This window comes from Pteronotus mesoamericanus, unplaced genomic scaffold (assembly GCF_021234165.1).
Source record: "Pteronotus mesoamericanus isolate MK-2021 breed Mesoamerican mustached bat unplaced genomic scaffold, CSHL_Meso_final contig_169, whole genome shotgun sequence".
Classification (NCBI taxonomy): Eukaryota; Metazoa; Chordata; class Mammalia; order Chiroptera; family Mormoopidae; genus Pteronotus; species Pteronotus mesoamericanus.
Genome location: NW_026555068.1, coordinates 22,027,354 through 22,045,669, shown reverse-complemented (window position 1 = coordinate 22,045,669; position 18,316 = coordinate 22,027,354). Strand labels below are relative to the sequence as shown.

The 18,316-nt window shown below is 47.7% G+C and overlaps 1 protein-coding gene and 1 long non-coding RNA gene across 2 annotated transcripts; one reads left to right on the top strand and one right to left on the bottom strand.

Moving 5' to 3' along the window:
- Nucleotides 1–3,380: 3,380 nt before the first annotated feature.
- On the bottom strand, nt 3,381–8,868 carry LOC129064705 (uncharacterized). Its single transcript, XR_008528514.1, has 4 exons — nt 8,752–8,868; nt 7,393–7,901; nt 5,374–5,475; nt 3,381–3,734 (listed from the first exon to the last, which is right to left on the bottom strand). It is a non-coding gene; the product is annotated as an uncharacterized LOC129064705 (long non-coding RNA).
- Nucleotides 8,869–9,643: 775 nt separating this feature from the next.
- On the top strand, nt 9,644–15,215 carry ING2 (inhibitor of growth family member 2). Its single transcript, XM_054565815.1, has 2 exons — nt 9,644–9,980; nt 14,498–15,215. The coding sequence occupies exons 1-2, from the start codon at nt 9,806–9,808 to the stop codon at nt 15,166–15,168; spliced, it is 846 nt and encodes a 281-aa protein (XP_054421790.1). The 5' UTR covers nt 9,644–9,805; the 3' UTR covers nt 15,169–15,215.
- Nucleotides 15,216–18,316: the final 3,101 nt, after the last annotated feature.

Sequence of the window (18,316 nt, the reverse complement as noted above, 5' to 3'; positions counted from 1 at the left end):
GACCTCCTAGATCAACTTATACTCTAAATCAATACAAAGTCCTCGATCCTTTAAGGATTTATTTCGTTGCATTAGGTACAATTACACTTCTAAGCAGTCTATCAACTGGTGCTTTTTAATTAGATTGTTTTTAAAGTGGTTTTCTTGAATTTTCCCATATTTTTAACAGTGCATTCAAATATTTCTTAGAAAAACACTGCTGCTTCGCTGAATTAAATAGGGAACTAACTGCCTCTTACTGGTTTAGAAAAGACCTCACTAACAAAACGCAAAGTGTGGAACTTGCTTGAATCCTGCTGAAGAAAGTGTAAAAGGCAATAGGGAAATTTAAATTGTGTAGATATTAAATGTAGTGGTATTTTTTTATAAGATAATGGTATTGTAAATGTCCTTTACAATCTGTTATCCTTTCATATTTAAAGTATTTATGGATTAAATAATAATCCAGCAAGGGTAAGGGGGTCGGAGATGAAATATTGGCCATATATTAATAAATGTTCAAGCTAGGTGAATAGTACATTATGATTCATTGTACTATTACCTCTACTTTTGTGTATTTGAAAAGTTCTATAATAAAAAGCTTTTAAAAGTTGGAAAAGTAAAGGATTTCCAATTTAATTGCCCTGACTCATGCGGCGGCTGAATTTTATCAGGTGACTTTAGGGACCCTTCAGAACTATTTGCTAGTTTTCAGTCAGAGTTTGAAGTTGTTACTTTGCCCGCTCAGTATAAGGACTGTAGGATGTAGGTTTAGGGGCCTAAACATTTTCTACCAGGAACTTTTCAAAGTATCTGATTTAGAAATTAAAGGCAATCCCAGATATGCCTATTAATTTGGGGATTTCAGTTAGTTATACGTTTTAGGGTTACTTTATGGTAGAAAACATATTGAAGAGCAAATAAGATGCCTTTAAAATTTAAAAAGATTTTATTTTTTAGAGAAGGGAGAAAAAGAGGAAGAGAGACATCAATCAGTTGCCACATGCTCCCAACTGGGGACCCTGCCCACAACCCAGGCATGTGCCTGATGAACCAGTGCCCTTTCGGTTTGCAGGACAACGCCCAGTCCACTGAGCCACACCAGTTAGGGCTGTCTTTTTTGCTTTACTCATAGGATTAAATGTCACCAATTAACTTCTATGTTGCAGAGAATGGGGAACTTTTAAATATTGCATTTAACAGAATAAGGGAACCCAGTCTGAAAAGGAGCCAAGTATTGGCTTAGCCCAAGAGTCCATATGGTTTTCTCTGTAAAATAAAGACACATTTTTCATTTTCACCAATAACTTTATTGATTTGGATATTTTGTCGGCTATCTCCTGTGTGGTATAACACTGACTGTTCTCAATTAGTTCCTTGATTGATCGTTACCAACTTCAACTGGATAAATTTTTAGTTACCACTTCGCCCCTTATGTGGTTGGAACCAAAAGTGGCAATACTTGAAGGGGCAGTTGTTCTGCGGGCCCAGGCAAATAGAAGTCCCAGAATAACTAGCCCAGGAGGTGATTATGTTGGGAGGTTTGGGGTGAAAGGTACTGTTAAAGGGAGAGCTGGAGTGGTCGTTAGGGCCGCCAGGTGAGGAGGTGTCTAGGGAGACCACGTCCTAGTGGAGGGCAGGGTAAACAAAGCGATGGCAGGCCAGGGTAGGTTAGAGAAGGAGCGGATCGGCAGCCCCGGCCCCAGCCTCGGCCCCGCTGTTGGACAACAGAGGCACCTGGCCCAAAAGTTACTGAGGAAAATAATGGTCCTTGAAGGTTATAATGTGTTTTTTGGTGTAAGTAGTTAAGAAGTCTGTGGTCTACCGTGGGCCAACGCTGTCACTGACAGTCCATTCCCTGGAAAAAAGTGGGTGGGCTCGTTCTGAAGCAGGGGCCAGGAACCACTAGAGCCCCTCCCTGGGAGACGTGCTAGCACAGAGCCGCCAGCTCCCTAAGGCTGAAGCAGTCTTCTTGTTGAGAACAGTAAGGGTTTCCTGGGTGGCAGGGGAGTAAGGCTTGGGGGGAAACGCATCACCTGAGGAAGAGAGTATAAAAAGAAATAGAGAGGGGTCATAGCTATGGTTCCCAAAGGGACAAGAGAGTCTCTGCCCGGGGATATAAGCAGGGCTAATGGCATTCATAACAAGCTCCTGGGGAATAGAATGAAAGGGAGAAAAATTTTAAGGCAAAGATACCAGAGCATATAGGGGAAGGGCTCGTATTTCTCAGTCGTGTTGGCTGTGTGGGCTTTGCATCCCTTGGCTGGATTCTGGTGAGTCGGAGCGTGGGGTCAGGAAGAGCCTGGCTGGGGAAGAGGCGGATCTGGAGCTAGAGGCCTCCAGGCGAGTCAGATGGATCCAGGCAGGCAGCCCACAGGGTCCTGCAGCCATAGGAGTGGTCAGACTCCCCGGGAAGGGCCCTCCTGGGAGGCTGGAGCGCTTGGTCTGCCCAGCGAGGTGCTTGAGAGAACCCAGTCCCCAGGTGGGAGGTGCTGAACGCAAGGTAATTCGGCAGGTTGGGGTAGATGGGTATCTGCGTACTGGCGGAGGGGTTAGGTGGCTGGTTAGTCCTAGTGTGGGAAGGTCATTGCCTAGGTCTGGACGCAAGGCAGTTGGGAAAGGAGACAGGAGCGTCGTACATGAGCTCAAAGGAGCTGATACAGAGAGGGTCCCGAGGAGTGATGCGAAGTCTGAGGAGAGGATGTGGAAGGAGCTCGATCCAGCTCTGAGTTCCAGGGAAGGTTTGCTAAGTTGTTGTCTGAGGGTAGAGCGTGTCTTCTCAACCTTTCTGGAGGACTGGGGGCGCCAGGCCACATGTAGCTTGTAAAAGATGTTTGGGGCCTGGGTGGTCTAGGAGGTGAAAGTCTTGTCTGGGTAAGTGTCCCCGCAGCTGGTGTGTGGGGAGGAGGCGGCCTGAGGTGGACCCGCCGGTGACCTGCTGGCAGTTGCGACAGCCTTTTAGTTTGTCCTCTAGCTCGTTAGAGTGTAGAAGAGGAGAGGGGAGTATTTAAAGAGGCCGACTCCCTATGTGGCGGGGTGGGGGGGGGTGGAATGTAGATCTTGTAAGATGGAGGTCTCCTGGAGCTGGGGGAGAATAAACCGCCCCCCCAGATAAGCCAAGGTCCCTCCTGGGGGGCCCCCGACCGAGTGTGTCTGGAGATTTCCTCGGGAGCGTAGCTAGGTGTTTGCCTGGACAGTGACAGAAGCGGGAGAGCCTGTGTTGCTGGAAAGGGGAGCGAGGCCCCAGCCTAGCCCGTCTGCTTCTTGTCTCCTAAAGCCTCAGCGGACTGAGCGCACTGACGTGCCTTGCAGTGACAGCTGCCTGTGTGAGCTCGAGGACTTGGCCGGCATGCCCGATGGAGGGTCCGCGAGTGGGGAGGGGACACCCTTCTCTCCAGAAGGCGGCACGAGAATGCAGACTGGGATAGGCATATTTGGAATCTGTGTGAATGCTGACTTTTAGGCCCTTTCCTAGTTGCACTGCCCTTATACGTGTGGCAAGTTCAGCTTTCTGGGGTGAGGTGTAGGGTGGTAAGAGAGAGCGTTCAACTGTGCGAGTGGCCGTAACTACTGCATATCCCGCTTCCCCTGGTCCACTGAGGGTGTAACTGCTGCCGTCCACGAAGCGATTGTGATCAGGCGAGGACAGGGGAGTACCTGAGGTTGGCATGAGCTGTGGTGGTTTGTCCTACGACCACGATGCAAGAGTGCTCAAGAGGAGATTGCTGGGGGTCCGGAGGTAACGTGTTCAGGACCTGCAGGGTAGGAGTGTGACCGAGGGATTGTTTAGGAGCAACATCTGATACTGAGTAACGCGGCTGGAGCTGAGAAAATGGAGGCTTTGTTGTTAAGGACATCAGCTACCTGACATGGCACGTAAAACCTGGGTAGGCTGGGCTTATGTTAAGTCGGCCTCAGTTATGAGGAGGGCCGCTGCGGCTACGGCCAGGAGACAAGGAGGCCAACCTCTGGCAGTACTGTCTAAGGCTGTGGAAAAATATGCTATGGCCTTAAAATCAGGGCCATGCTTTTTCCCATGAACCTCTAGTGCGACGGCCTCCCTCTCGTACGCATAAAGGTGGAAAGGCCTTTCGAGGTCAGGCAGTGCAAGAACAGGAGCGGAGTGTCCTAAGGGCATTAAAGCCTGGTGTCCAAGCGTCTTCCGCTCTAAGGGCTCACACCCTGGACCCTGAAGCGCCTCGCAGAGAGGCTTTGCTGTGAGGCTGTACTGCGGAGTCCAGGATCGGAAGTATCCAGTGAGCCCTAGAAAAGCCTGAAGTTCCCTTTTTGTCTGCGGTGGTTTCAAGGAGGCAGTATGTTTCGTGTGCTGTGTCATGATGGCATGGTATCCGTGTGAGAGGAGGAAGCCCAAGTAGGGGACGGTGTTGGCTGACTGGCCACTCGGTGGGGGAGACACAACAGCCTCTTTCTGCGGGGCGGGTATCAGCGAGGGCAGCCCCGAGGTCAGTGCTGCGTGACAGCGAGTCACCTGCACGCAGGAGGAGAGGGCTGCCAGGGGCTGAGAGAGTGGGCAGCCCTGAGCTCGGGCGCGTCCAAGGAGATGGGGGCTACGCCGGAACCCCTGTGGAAGCAAGGCCCACGTTAGCTGTCGTGAGTGCCCTGTGCCGGGATCGGTCCAAGTAAAGGCTAAGATGTCCTGAGACCCTCGTGAGACGGGGATGGCAGAGAAGGCGTCCTGGAGGTCCACGGCAGTGGATACTCGTGTGTTAGAGGAACAGTGCCGAGTGGGGTGCAAGGACTGGGAACGACAGGATGGAGGGGAACGACAGCCTCACTGATTATGTGTAGGTGCTGGACTAAACAGTGCGGGCCGCCTGTCTCCTTGATGAGTAGGGCAGGGTAGCGTTATAGGGCGAGTTCGTGGGCCGCAGCAGGCCAGAGGCGAGCAACTTGTTAATGAGGGGTTAAAGGCCCCGGAGGTCCTCTGCCTCGAGTGGATGCTGCAAAAGGCAAGGGAAATGTGTGGGATCTTCATGTGGATAGTGATGGGATGTATGTAACGTGCCTTTCCTGGGACGTCTATGTTCCAAACCTCAAGCACTACTTTGTCTGAGGCTTCAGAGGGTATGTATGAGGGAGAGACGTTGAGATTGAGAGGCTTCCTAAAAGTCCAAGGAATGAGGCTGGGGGATGTAAACTGATTTGGGTGCCTTAGTCATGAGATCCTGTCCCAGGAGGCGGGTGGGACAGTTGGGAATAGAAATGAGTGAGCAAAGACCTGATCTCCCAGCGTGCAAAGGAGGCTCGGGGTTTGCAAAGTGGCCCACGGTCTTCCCCCGATGCCTCTAATAGGTGAGGGAGAAAAAGGGCCCAAAAACTCAGAAAGAGCAGAGCGAGTGGCTCCAGTATCGATTAAGACATCCATGAGCTTACCTGCAATGGAGTTACGCGAGGCTGGGCCAATTCCATGGTGCGAAGGCGAGCCCGGTCCAAGGCCCGGGCGTCAGTCCCAAGTCTGGAGGAGGCCGAGGAAATCTGTGGGCATAGAGGGGGCCCCCTTGGGAGTCTGCCGGTTTGGTTCGGAAGCGGAAGCGGGACTCGGCCTCCTCCTTTGAGAGGCCACTCCCTCTCCCAGGGCCCCGCCTCCTTGCAATGAGGGCGCTGTCCCCGCGGCTGCCATGTTTTCTTAGGCCAGTCCTTGCTCCAGGGACCGTCTTGTTCGCAATTAAAGCATGTCAGGACCCTGGTGCCATTGAGAACTGCCCTTATTGCTGCTTTGGAGGCCTCGGGTAAGTTCTTCCCTGGACCTGAAAAGCCCCCTCTATCGCTGAGGCCGCCATCTGGAAAACGTCCTTCTGCTCCCGCGACCGCTGTCGCTCCGCTGTCTCTTCCCCACATGTCCTCATCGCGATTGTTAAAAGCCCTTGCAAGCCAGGTCAGCAAGTTCCGACTGTGGGGTCTGAGGGCCCTTTTCTAGCTTTTGGAGTCTGCGTAGAATTATCAGAGGCCGCCTGGGTAATGAAGTGTATCTCAAGGATAGACTGACCTTCCCTGAAGTCGGGATCCAAACTGGTATAGAGGCGAAGAGCCTCCGAGAGTCTGGAGAGGAAAAAGCAGGCTCTCATCTGGGCCCTGTGACCTCCTTAACTGTATCATAGTTGACAGGCTTAGCCGTGGCCTCTTCTTACCCTCAACAAGGCAGGAAAGCATGGAGTCGCACCGTCAGCAGTCCGGGGAGCCTGCCTGAGAGTTCCGGTGGGGATCTTGGTCCGGCCCTGCTGTGGGGCCAGCACGTAAGTCCTGGGTTGCGTCCGGGGTTCACATCATCCCTATATCCCAAATGCGACCTCTCTCCTCTGAGTTTAGTGCACACATGTGGAAAAAATGATGTGACTCTCTCACCGTGAGAGGTCATAGGAGAGAGTGAGATATTCAAATTCCTCTGCAAATTTAGCTGGGTTAGCAGAAAAACTGCCAAGCTTGGCTTCAATTTGGGAGAGATCTGATATAGAGAAAGGAACTTGGACTCAAATAATGCCCTCGGGTCTAGGAACCTCGCAAAGGGGAAAACGAGTAGCTGGGTTAGACCGGCCCTGAAGGGGACGTAGGCTAGGATACGTGCAGCCTGGGGAGGGAGGAGAGGAGGGTTCGGCAGGAGAGCCTGGAGGAGCAGGGCGGCGGAGAGCAGGGGAAGTGGGGGGGGGTTTGAGGTTGACCTGAGGCGAGTGCAGAGGGACAGTGGGGAGGGAGTGCCAAGGCTGCGCGGGAAGGGAAGAGGGAGGAGGTAAGGAGGTGGGAGTGAGGAGCATTCGACCGGAGGAACGGAGAACAGGCCGGCAGGGGTTCAGAAAGGGCCTGAACATAAGGGACTTCAGGCCGTTCTTCGAGACGGTGACAAGCGGTCAAGCTGGAGAGCAGTGTTATTAGGAGACCCGCTTGTGGGCCAGATCTCCTGGCCGTCCAGCTTGTACTGAGGCCCGGCCGCACTGCAATAGAAAATCAAGCGCTTGAGCTTGAGTTGGTTAAGTCCCAGCGCCTTCAAGTTCTTAAGGAGACATCCCAATGGGGAGTCCTTAAGTGGGGTCGGTTGTGTGTTGCCCATGATGACAACTAGGAAAAGAAAAGGGAAGGACATCTCAGGGGTGAGAACATGCCACGGGAGGGGGAAGTTTAAGGAGGGCGTCCCCAGCTCGAACCACCTAGAGATCTGTGCTGGGGGTGGCTGTCCCTGAATCCAGGAGCAGACGGAGACCAGAGAGATCTGTCCTGGAGTCAGGCGTCCCCAAGTCATAGGATGAGACTGAAACTAGAGGGATGGTCAGGAGGCATCCCCTGAGGCTGAATCCGGAGAGGAAAGTGATAGACCCTACGCGCAGGGATTTCTACCTAGGATACGATAGGATATCACTTTCGGTTCTTTGGATTTTCGCGTCCCAAGATTCAGAGACTTACCGATTGCTGACTGTGGACATGGGTGACAAGGAGGCTGTCTGCAGGGATGGATGACGCGGAGAGGAGGTGAGAGGGAGGGTTCCTCTAGGCCCCAAGGCAGGGTCAGGGGGTTAGCCTGGGACAAGCTGACCACTGCTCCTCTGGTCACAAGTCTCAGAAGGTGGAGAGGAGTTAATGGTCTCCATATGGGCCACAAAGAATAGAAAATATGGAGAGCAAAGTTTTTGTCACTTTCCAAGAGAGGAAAGGAGCCAAGTGTAAAGAGTTACACCAGCCCCAAAAGGTTGGGGCCGTGAGCTTTCATGGAGTTATAAAGGACAAGGGGCTTGTAGTTGGGTAATCAGGCCAGATGCAAAATAGGACGCTTCAGCTGCTTTTGCACAGGTTTCAGTTTGCACCTATGTTATCTTTAGGTGCAGGGTCCACCAGTCCTTGTGACCTGGCACGTCCTGTTTGGCAATTTTTCATGACATCTCCGCCTTTAAGATGCTTTCGGCAATTTTCCAGTCCTGATTAAATAGAGAATCAGAAAAACAAGTTAATTATGGCTGACAGGGTCAAGGAAAGGCCAGCTAGCTCTGGCAAGAGGGCCTGAAAGGGGCTTTTGTCCTTTACTTAGTTTTGGGTTGAAATTTAAAAATTTCCTCTAGATCAAGGTCTAGATTTCTCTTCCCAGGCCAAATGGTGACTTACTATTAACAGCTGTTTCAAAAAGTGCCACATAGGTGTGCCACCGCTGCAAAACCCCAAATTTATCACCCGCTCGCGTTTTCTTTCTTAACTCAAAGGTACTACTCACAATAGGGCTTGTTTGCATAGATATTCCATTAAAATTATCCGTGTATTCATTCTACTTACATCCAATTCTTTCACAAACACACACGTTATTATATATGCTTAGAAACCATTTGGAATTAAAACTACACAGAAATTAGACGTGACAGTCGATCACGTAGTGAAGGCCCTGGGCCTGACTCCCGATTACATTTTACTCCGGTCTGCCCACCCCGTCTTCCCTCCGGCTGGCCAGTCAGTGGCTTTGGTCTGAAGGTAAAAAGATAGGAAAAGGTGGCGGCGTGCCCCTCACGCCGCAGGTAACCCCCGCCGACATTCAACGCTTAAACGTTCTGACCCACGGGGAAAAAAAGTTTTTTAAAGGTTGCCCGCTGGTCAAACACGATCCTCGGATAGGCGCAGCCTGAAAGAAACCGGATTCCGGGAGAGCAGGAGGGCGGGCGAAACTTGCCAAGCACTTGGGCGCCGGGAGACGGAAGCACGTTGAATCCAGGAGGGAGATTTAAAAGGCCGGCAGAAAAAAGGAGAAAGAAAATGCAGACAGCCCGCGGGAGCACCACCTACCTGCGCGATCAGCCCCCACCCTGCCCCGCGAGACCGAAGCCCGGGGCGGGAGGAGGAACGGAGCCCGAGGGCAGCGCAGAGACCGCAGCCGGGCCAGCGGCGCCGGCCCGGCGGGAACACATCGGTGGCGCACGCCGGGAGCCGCGCGCGCTGCATGCTGGGTCACGTAGTCCCCCCTAGGCATCACTTGCTGCAGGTTGCTGCGAAAAGCGGCTGCTTACTGCTCCTTTTAAGGCGCGCGAGGGGGCCCCGCTAGATCCACCAATGGGGGAAAAATCGGTAACAGTGGGCCAAGGGAACCGGGCCAAGTTTCCCCCTCCCCGTGAGGAGGACGGAGGGGAAAAAGTCAGCCAACCTTCCTCACAAGTCCCATTCCGACACTGGGCAGAGAGGTGGGTCTGGCAGTCTTTCTCCTTTAAGAGGGGGCGGGGCGCAGCCTGCCGTTTGGCCGGGCCGAGAGTTGACAGACCAATCGCCCGGGTGGCGGAGGGAAGGCGGGAGAATGCGAACCCTTTGGTAGGGCGGTAGAGGCGGGCCCCCGGCCTTAATAGGAGTGAGTCCTGCGCAGGCGCAGTGGCGGCCGCAGGCGGAGGGGCGGGGGCAGTTCAGTGAGAGACTCTCCGACAGGCTCGGAGGGTGATTGGGAGAAAAGGGGGCAGCGGAGGGCTTGTCATGGGGATCCGAGCTACGAGACGGCATTGGTAGCATCTGGGGACTCCGAGGGGGGCAAGAAGTGTCAACGCCCGGCACCCCGGCGCCAGCTCCGCTTGGGGGATCCCCGCTGCTCTAGTCCTGGGGAGGGAGGGCTAAAAGGAGGGAGCACTGATCTCGCCCCGCCCCTGGGCTTGTTACCACGGGGGCGGGGAGTGAGGGCTTCTTTTGGGGGGAGTGGAGATCGGGGGACTCGGCTGTGCCCTCCTGAACGGCGGCCGGTGTCCCCGCGGCGCCGGGCTGCGGAGTAGAGGGGCCGCGGCGGCCGCGGCTGTTGCATGTGTGGCTGCTGGATGCGGAGGCGGCGGCGACGGCGGCGGCGAGGGGCAGCAGCGGCGGCAGGATGTTAGGGCAGCAGCAGCAGCAGCAACTCTACTCGTCGGCGGCGATCCTCACCGGGGAGCGGAGCCGGCTTCTCACCTGCTACGTGCAGGACTACCTCGAGTGTGTGGAGTCGCTGCCCCACGACATGCAGAGGAACGTGTCTGTGCTTCGAGAGCTGGACAACAAATATCAAGGTAGGGGGCCGCGGGAGGGTCCTCCCTTCGCTTGGACCCGCTCGCCTACAGGCACGGTGGCTCGGAGCCTGCCCGAGGAAGTGACACTTTCCTTTTCTCCTGGGACAGTGTCCTCGAGTGCACAGAGCGGGTCTGGTGTGTGGGATCGGGGAGAGGGACGGAAGACCGGGCTCGCGGCCCTCCATTCCTCTGCTGCGGTCGGCGAGGACTTCGGTGGGGTCTCAAGGGTGGGGGTGGGGGCTGCTCGTCAGCCCCCGCTGCAGACCCAGCGGCTGCAGCTGGCGTGGAGGGGAATCAGCCATTTTAAGTAGCAAGCATTTGTTCCGGCGCTCGGTTGCCCCGTGCCGCAGACCCGTCTGCCCAGGCGAGGGAGCGTGCAGCCAGGCGGTGGCCGTAGGGAGTGAGTGGCTGGGCTCCCGCTGGTCTCCAGGGCCTGGCTTCCCCGAGCCCCCTTTGGCCCCTACTCCCTGAGAGCATATGCATTGGAACGTGCGGGGGGAGGGAGCGAGACAGGACCGCGAAGGCGGACTCCGGGGAGGTCCCACCCTCTGCTCTCTGGCTCCCGTCTCGGGAATCGGGGAGTCCCTACCCCTCTCCCGCCCCAGGGAGAGTTCCGGATTGTAGCCTTTTTCCAGCTCCGTCAGCCAAATGGTTAAAAGGGGAGGGGGTCCCTGCGGGCAAAGGGAGAGGGGTGTGTGTGCCGGGGAGGGCCCCTGTTCCTGGGGGCGTGGCCTGCGGGCGTGACGTAGACACGGGAGGGGCGCGGACGCGCGCTCCCGCCCGCCTCGGAAATGGCTGGTCGTTGCTAGGTTTGGGCAGAGCTGGCTGGTTGGGTGGACGTCGGAGCCGTGCGGGACGTTAGGTCGCCCCTTTCAAAGCCAGTGTTGGGGGTTGGGATATGTTTGTTTTGATTTTTCGAGTCTTTCCCAACCACTTAATTGTGACGAGGACACAGCCAGCTACTGGTAGCGTCGCAGACCCTGGCAGCTCGTCTGTTCCGGGCCTTGCGTCACTTCCGGGCCCCAGGAGGAAGTAGGTGGTTGACTGGGCAACCGCCTGGCGTCCTTTAACCCCTCCCTCCACCAAGTTTAAGTGATGAGGCAAAAACCACCCTTTGTGGTCAGACCCAAGCAGCTAGTTCAGGGGATCAGCGTTTCTTACGAAGAGTATCATTCATCATCTGCTATTGGTGGACCCCTTCACCTGCTGCCAGGAGGGGAGAAGTTTAAATGGGGAGCCGCTGTACTTTTAATAACCCTGAATCAAGGAACAGACCTTGGACATAATGTGGAAACAGCCATATGGACTTTAAAGAGATAACTTCTTGGATCCATTCCCAGTTTTTCTAGACACGTCATTAATCTAATGTTTTAGTCTAAGGAACCCACTTCTGGGGGTGACATTTTCTGGCCCTTAGCATGTAAGGATACTTAAATGTTTCTGTTTTCAAATCCGTAATTTATTTCTGCCTTCTGAATCCATGATTGATAGGACTCCTCTCTGTTAGGGAGGAAAAGAATTAATATTGATTATTTACTGTGTTTCATTCGCTGTTTCAAGTCCAGAACATTATCTCATTTAATTCTCACATTCATTTACTGGAAATTAAAATTTACAAGGAGTTTAAGTAACTTGTCCAATTAGGTGGAGAACGTTTGACTCCACAGCCTGGCTACTTCAGGTGCTGGGCTTGTTTCTAAACTATTTTAACTTTTTCTTTTTTTCAAAGAAAAGCTCTCCAAAGGTATTTTCTACAGACATGATGGAGCAAAAATACGCATAATACGTGCATTGTAACCTAAAAATGATACATATATCCTTAAGAATTTTATATTTAACATTTTTAATTTTTCTTTTTTTACATCACTTTTTTAATTTGTTTTTTTATTGTTCAAGTTAATTTTTCATATAACTCTGAAATTAGTAAAGTTTGCAGGTTTTTACATTTCTATAAAGACACATACCTATATTTGCCTTCACAAAAGTGAATATTCCCTTTCATTTGAATTGGGGAAGGACAGAGTGTTACAGGAAATCTTCCATCTTGACCATCTAAAATTGTCATAAGCAGCTCTGGTAATATGAGAAACAGTATTAGGCCTTAAAAAGACTGAGAGGTAATGAAATTTTCAGGTCCGTTAAAATTGTGGTTAGTTTCAAGATTAATATAAAAACAACAATCTAGTTTTCACTCTGCACATGCTTACTAAATTCAGCTTTCACAGTTTTATATTTATTAGCTTTAAAAACTGTGTGTTCTTGGTTCAGAAATTCATGTTTTTAATCCTTTGCTAGTTTTAAAGTATATTCTGATTTTGGATCTAATACTACAATATCTAGTGGTATAAATTACATAAGCAATCAAAGAAATTTCTCTCCTACCTATTTGAGGCACTTTAGAAACTATTGAGGAACCTTAAAAGTGGCCTTAAAAACTTAAAAATAGAGAAATGAAAATTTTACAACTGAACAAAGTAGTTATTATGGGATATGGTTATTAGAGAACCTCAATTTTTATTCCAGTATTTTTGTTCATAATTCCTTGGATAATTAACCTATGAACTAAATTTAATAATTTCAAGTGCCTTCCTTTCAGCTTAGTAGAAAATGCTTAAATGGTGTAGCCAGGCATTCGTATTCGGCAGAGGTCAAAGTCTGGGGTTATCCTTGAGTTTCATTTCTTCAACTGTAGAAGTGATGGCTTCCTCGCAGGGTTGCTGTGGGGATTAGATGGTAAAATCGTTATCACATTGAGGAGTCCCAATAAGAATTGGTTTCCTTTTTTCACTTTATACTGTGTTTTTAAAACGTGAATTTTTATCTCATGTATCAATGTGTTGGTGTTATAAAATTACCTTGTAAGTCCTGATGGTTAGGTAAAGAATATTTGAGATAGGGCTTTCCTTTATTTTTTTAACCTTCAAATTTTGTATCTTGGGTGGGGAGCCTGGGAATATATATATATCTTCCTGGTTTTCCTGGAGGGAAATTACATTCTTTTTTTCCCCCCAATCCTCACCTGAGGATATATTCACTGATTTTAGAGAGAGAGGTGGGAGACAGAGAGGGAGAACCATCCATGTGAGAGAGAAACATCGATTGGTCACCTCCCACATGCGCCCCAACTGGATGGAACCCACAACCTAGATATGTGCCATGGTGGGGAGTCACCGCACAGCTTTTTGGTGTTTGGACGGTGCTCTCACCAACTGAGGCACACCAGCCAGGGTGGAATATTAAGTTCTTAGAAATTCTCTTACATAGCCAGCTAGGCAAATGAGCTAGATATGACCTCTGTTTAAAATATGCTTTGCAAGTATGAGCACCCTCAAATGTGCAGTGCCACTTTGTCATAGAGCTGAGGTCAAACCGTTGTCCATCATTTGTGGGTACCTACAGTTTCCAGGGAGGAGCTAATTCATAAGAATTAGGTGCATATTTGCTTTATATTACCTTGCTTGCAGACAGCCCCAATGTATGTATTTTACTTGTCTTAACATTCTGTTCTTAAGATTAGAATAATAACATGGGCATATAAAGCAGTGATCTGACTCGTGGTGTGATAAATTTAGAGTTAAATTTTTGTTTCTCCACCTTTAGTAAGACAGAACTCTTTCAAATAGTGTTAAACCTCATGAGGGTAAAAAATGGAGCAGATTTGAATAAAAACTAATCTTATGTAAATTTTGCTGATGTATAGAACTATATTTTAAGATTTGTGTATACCTTCTAGTAACTCAGATATTTTTTATTGATTTAAATGTGTTCCAAATGCTCTACAGTACCTAAATCAGCAGTTCAAACAGCTTAGAATCAACTGCTGAGTTATCTGCAAAAGTATAGTGACCCAATGCTGACTTTACTATAATTCTGTTAGTAGCTTAGTCAGTTGATGCAAGAATATGATTCTAAACCTACTCTGGAAATAGTTTGGGTTTCAGAATTCTCTCTCATGTGATAATAAAAAAACCATTAAAACTAATGTAATGGGAATCTAAGGGTATGATATGGAAGTAAAGGGGTGATGTCTGTTCTGGGGTCATGCAAGTTGCTGATTGAACTGTAAATCCTGTAAATGCTGTTGGACACTAATCTGTAGCCTAGTCCTGGAATTAGTATAAGTTTTACAGATGGAGCCTGGCATGTATTGAAAAATTTTATATACAGGATTGTTTTTAAGTTCAAATAAAATAGAGGCCATAGGGCACTAAGTGGCATACAGTGAGCCTGCCCACATAAAATACTTTTGATTATGAATTAGCTGCACATCTCCTCTTTAATATAAATTAGTGAGTATCAGAGTTTTCTGTTGTTCCTTTTTATTTATTTCTAAATATACTTCTTATTGCGTAAGATATGGTCTTTATATGGGAAATAATTTTTTAAATGTCCACATACTAAAGAAGAGTGGTTTGAGTTCATTCTAACTTTTCCAATTCTGTGAAAGATAACTAATTTGAACAATATTGTATGTGCCAGCACACAGTAACATTCTGATTTTTCTTTTCCTTTTTTAGAAACATTAAAGGAAATTGATGATGTCTATGAAAAATATAAGAAAGAAGATGATTTAAACCAGAAAAAACGCCTACAGCAGCATCTCCAGAGAGCACTAATCAATAGTCAAGAATTGGGAGATGAAAAAATTCAGATTGTCACACAGATGCTCGAACTGGTGGAAAATCGGGCAAGGCAAATGGAGCTACATTCCCAGTGTTTTCAAGATCCTGCTGAGAGTGAACGAGCCTCCGATAAAGCAAAAATGGATTCCAGCCAGCCAGAGAGATCGTCAAGGAGACCCCGAAGGCAGCGCCCCAGCGAGAGCCGCGATTTATGTCACATGACTAATGGCATTGAAGACTGTGACGATCAGCCACCTAAAGAAAAGAAATCCAAGTCTGCCAAGAAAAAGAAACGCTCCAAGGCCAAGCAGGAAAGGGAAGCTTCACCAGTTGAGTTTGCAATAGATCCCAATGAACCTACATACTGTCTATGTAACCAAGTGTCTTACGGGGAGATGATCGGATGTGATAATGAACAGTGTCCAATTGAGTGGTTTCACTTTTCGTGTGTTTCGCTTACCTATAAACCAAAGGGGAAATGGTATTGCCCGAAGTGCAGGGGAGATAATGAGAAAACAATGGACAAAAGTAATGAAAAGACAAAAAAGGAGAGGAGATCGAGGTAGTAAAGGCCATCCACATTTTAAAGGGTTGTCTTTTATATAATACTTTCAGGATTTACTTTCAGAAAATGTTTTAGGGTAAATGCATAAAACTATGCAATAATTTTTAATCATTAGTATTAATGGTGTATTAAAAGTTGTTGTACTTTGTCTGTGACGTTAATTTTCTGCACTGAGTTACCAAATACTTTAAACCGGGTAGTCTTTAGATCACCTGATGAGAGGGGCAGGAAATAGGGGGAGGGCGGTGTGAACATTAGAAAAACTTCCCAAGCCATGCCTAGTTCATCTTCACTTAAAACGCAGCGCTGTTTTTTGGGTTAACACGAAGGTTTTGTTAGCATTTTAATTCTACATGTTTAAACAAATTTAGATAATAGTTGGAGTACTCTGCAAGCATTACAACTACCATGGGAATTTAAAATACGAACACTATACACCTTTTAGAGCTTCTTTCCCTGGGCTCTATTCATACACACACTTGTTCATCTCCGGTCTTCCCAGGATCTAGGGAACTAGAGATAGTAACATGGGATTCCATGTGGAATAATATGCTCACACTAGAGTACTTGCTGCTGTCTTTTCATTAGTAGCATTTTTATAACACCGTTAGTAGCCCATTTGTAAATGCCTTGCTGCTGCTTCATAGACACATTGGATCTATCTAATGTTTAATGAGGAAGCGGTGTGTTGTTTTAGCTGGAACAGGTAAGAGTAGTTACAATACCAAAAATGCTGCCATTGGCTTATGTTGGCAAAATTTGGATTATGTAGATCATGGTTCAAGGTTGAACAACTTTTAAAATGCGTCTTATTTAATATTTTCTAATTAACCCACTGCTGGGATGCCTAGACACAGGTCTATCACTGGGAAAAGGGCATATACTAATCTTTAAATATTGCCTTTATGTCAAACAGTAGCTTACATGATTTTGCTGGTGGCTATAGTTCATTTCTGTCCCAATCAGTGATTATATATTAAGTAACAGTGTATTTACTCTCTTCACTTTCTGGTATTGGTGCTGTTTGATGTCCTCACATTTAATGAACTAATTTCATTTTAACAATGCAATTAATGTATTTGTAAATTGAGTTTTCCAAAATCCTAGTATTTTAAGGGTAAGCATCTTGATGGATATTATATCCACATATTCAGAGAATTTGGTGGGGGGAGGGGGCAGCAGATTGACTAGTCCTTTAAATCTATGTGTAACATACTTTTTATTCCTTATTTCTTCCTAAGCTGCTGACCTTGATTCTTTCTGATTAACATGTGAAAAATTCTGTCTGCTTGTTTGGAAAAAAAAAAAATGGTTTTATTTTTCTCTTCTAGCTCTCCTGTGTGACTTCTAGGCATGACACCTGACCTGGGTGTCAGGTTTAACCTTGTGTACGTAACACGAGGTTGGCTTCAATACCTCCAAGGTTCTTTTGAAATCCACAGTATTTTCATTGTAGTGAGGGATTTTAATAATCAAGTGACTTGATTTGCTCTTTCATTAATTTTGTCCTTTATTCTGAGGTATGAAGACACTTGAAAGGTGAGCTTAGAGACAGGTCATTGCACAGTATATGGTCAACTTCTGTCCTAAGGCTATTTTGATTGATGACTAGAGTGTAATATATTACTTCTTGAGCAAGGAACATTAGACAGCATGATTAAGAATTTATTTTATTGTAACTTGTTGAGTATAAAATTCTTTTCTTTCTTGAGAGTTCAGCACTTCGTCTTAGTAATTACATCCTTATTACCAGGATAGAGGTATTTACCTGATGCCATTAAAAATATGAGTACATGCAAAGCCTCTGAAAGCTTTCAGATGTGACTTATGTAGAAGTGAACACTTTTTCATACATAAACTTGATTCAGCATATCAGCAAATAATAAACTTCGACATAGAACCACCTGAAATTGGATTAGTTTTGACAGGAGAACACATGTGAAAAAACCTGAAAGATGTGCTCTCTTTAAGACCTAATGTTTGAAGCAGTTGTATTTTCACAACTTTCTTTTCGTTTTCTATACCACATAGGAAATAGAAGTCTTAAGTTTTCACAACAGTGTGACTGGGATTTTTTTACATGTATGACGAATTTCATATCTGACCACCTGCTTACCAACACATACTGCACAGCAGTGGTTCCCAAACTTAACTCACAGTGGAAGTACCTACAGAGCTTCAAAACCTCCTGGTCCCCGTGTCCCACCCCCAGCAACTGCGATCTAGTTCATTTAAAATGCCTCTGAAATGTTAGACTTTTTAAAGGGCCCCCAGGTGGTTCTAATGTACAGCAATGTTGTAGAACCAACTGCCATATTATAAAAATCTGAGCCTATTGAAAAGTGCTGGTGGATTCTCTAAATCCAGGTCTTTGTGTGACAAGCAAATACAGAGTCCGGGACAAATAACACCCCTTTTTTTAAATTACAAAATCATAAGCGTGAAATTCTGTAACAACAATACCACACTCAAGCACACCATACGACATTTTAGGCAAACTGTTCAAACTAAAACTATAAATTATTACACCCATATTATAACCCTACCAACCACACTCAAGCAGGTGTTACTTTTGCCGGACCCTGTATAAGTGCTGGTACATAGAGGAGGGAGAATTTGCCCCAGCCCCAAACAGTTCCCCCAACAACACCTGAAGGGTCAACCTTTGAGTCCTTCTTGTGTGGTAGGCACTGTGCCAAGCAGTGGCAGTTTCAAAGGAGGAAAAAGTCCCCGCTCATGGACCGTATACTCTAGTGGGAGCGTCAGATACCTGTATTGCCAGAGCTGTCTGCAAAGAGAAAAGCCCCGCAAAGGAAAGAAGAAAAATGAATGCAAAGGGAGGTCAGTCTTAGTTTTGATGATTAAAGAAAGTTTCTCTAAGGAAGGGACCTTTGAGCTGAGACCAGAAAGAAATTGGGAAGTAAGGCAGGCAAAGATTTAGGGGAGGGAGTAGAACAAGCCTATCAATGTGACTTAAGCAGAGCATTGGACATAGTGTGGAAGGGGCTAGAAAATGTTGGTTCCTGGAAGCCATGGAAAGAAATTTGGACTGGGTATATGTTCTTTAAAGGTCATTCTGGATACTGCATGCAAAATTTATTGTAGGGAGCCTTGGTGAAAGTGGATTTTGGAGACACAGAAGTCTTTGT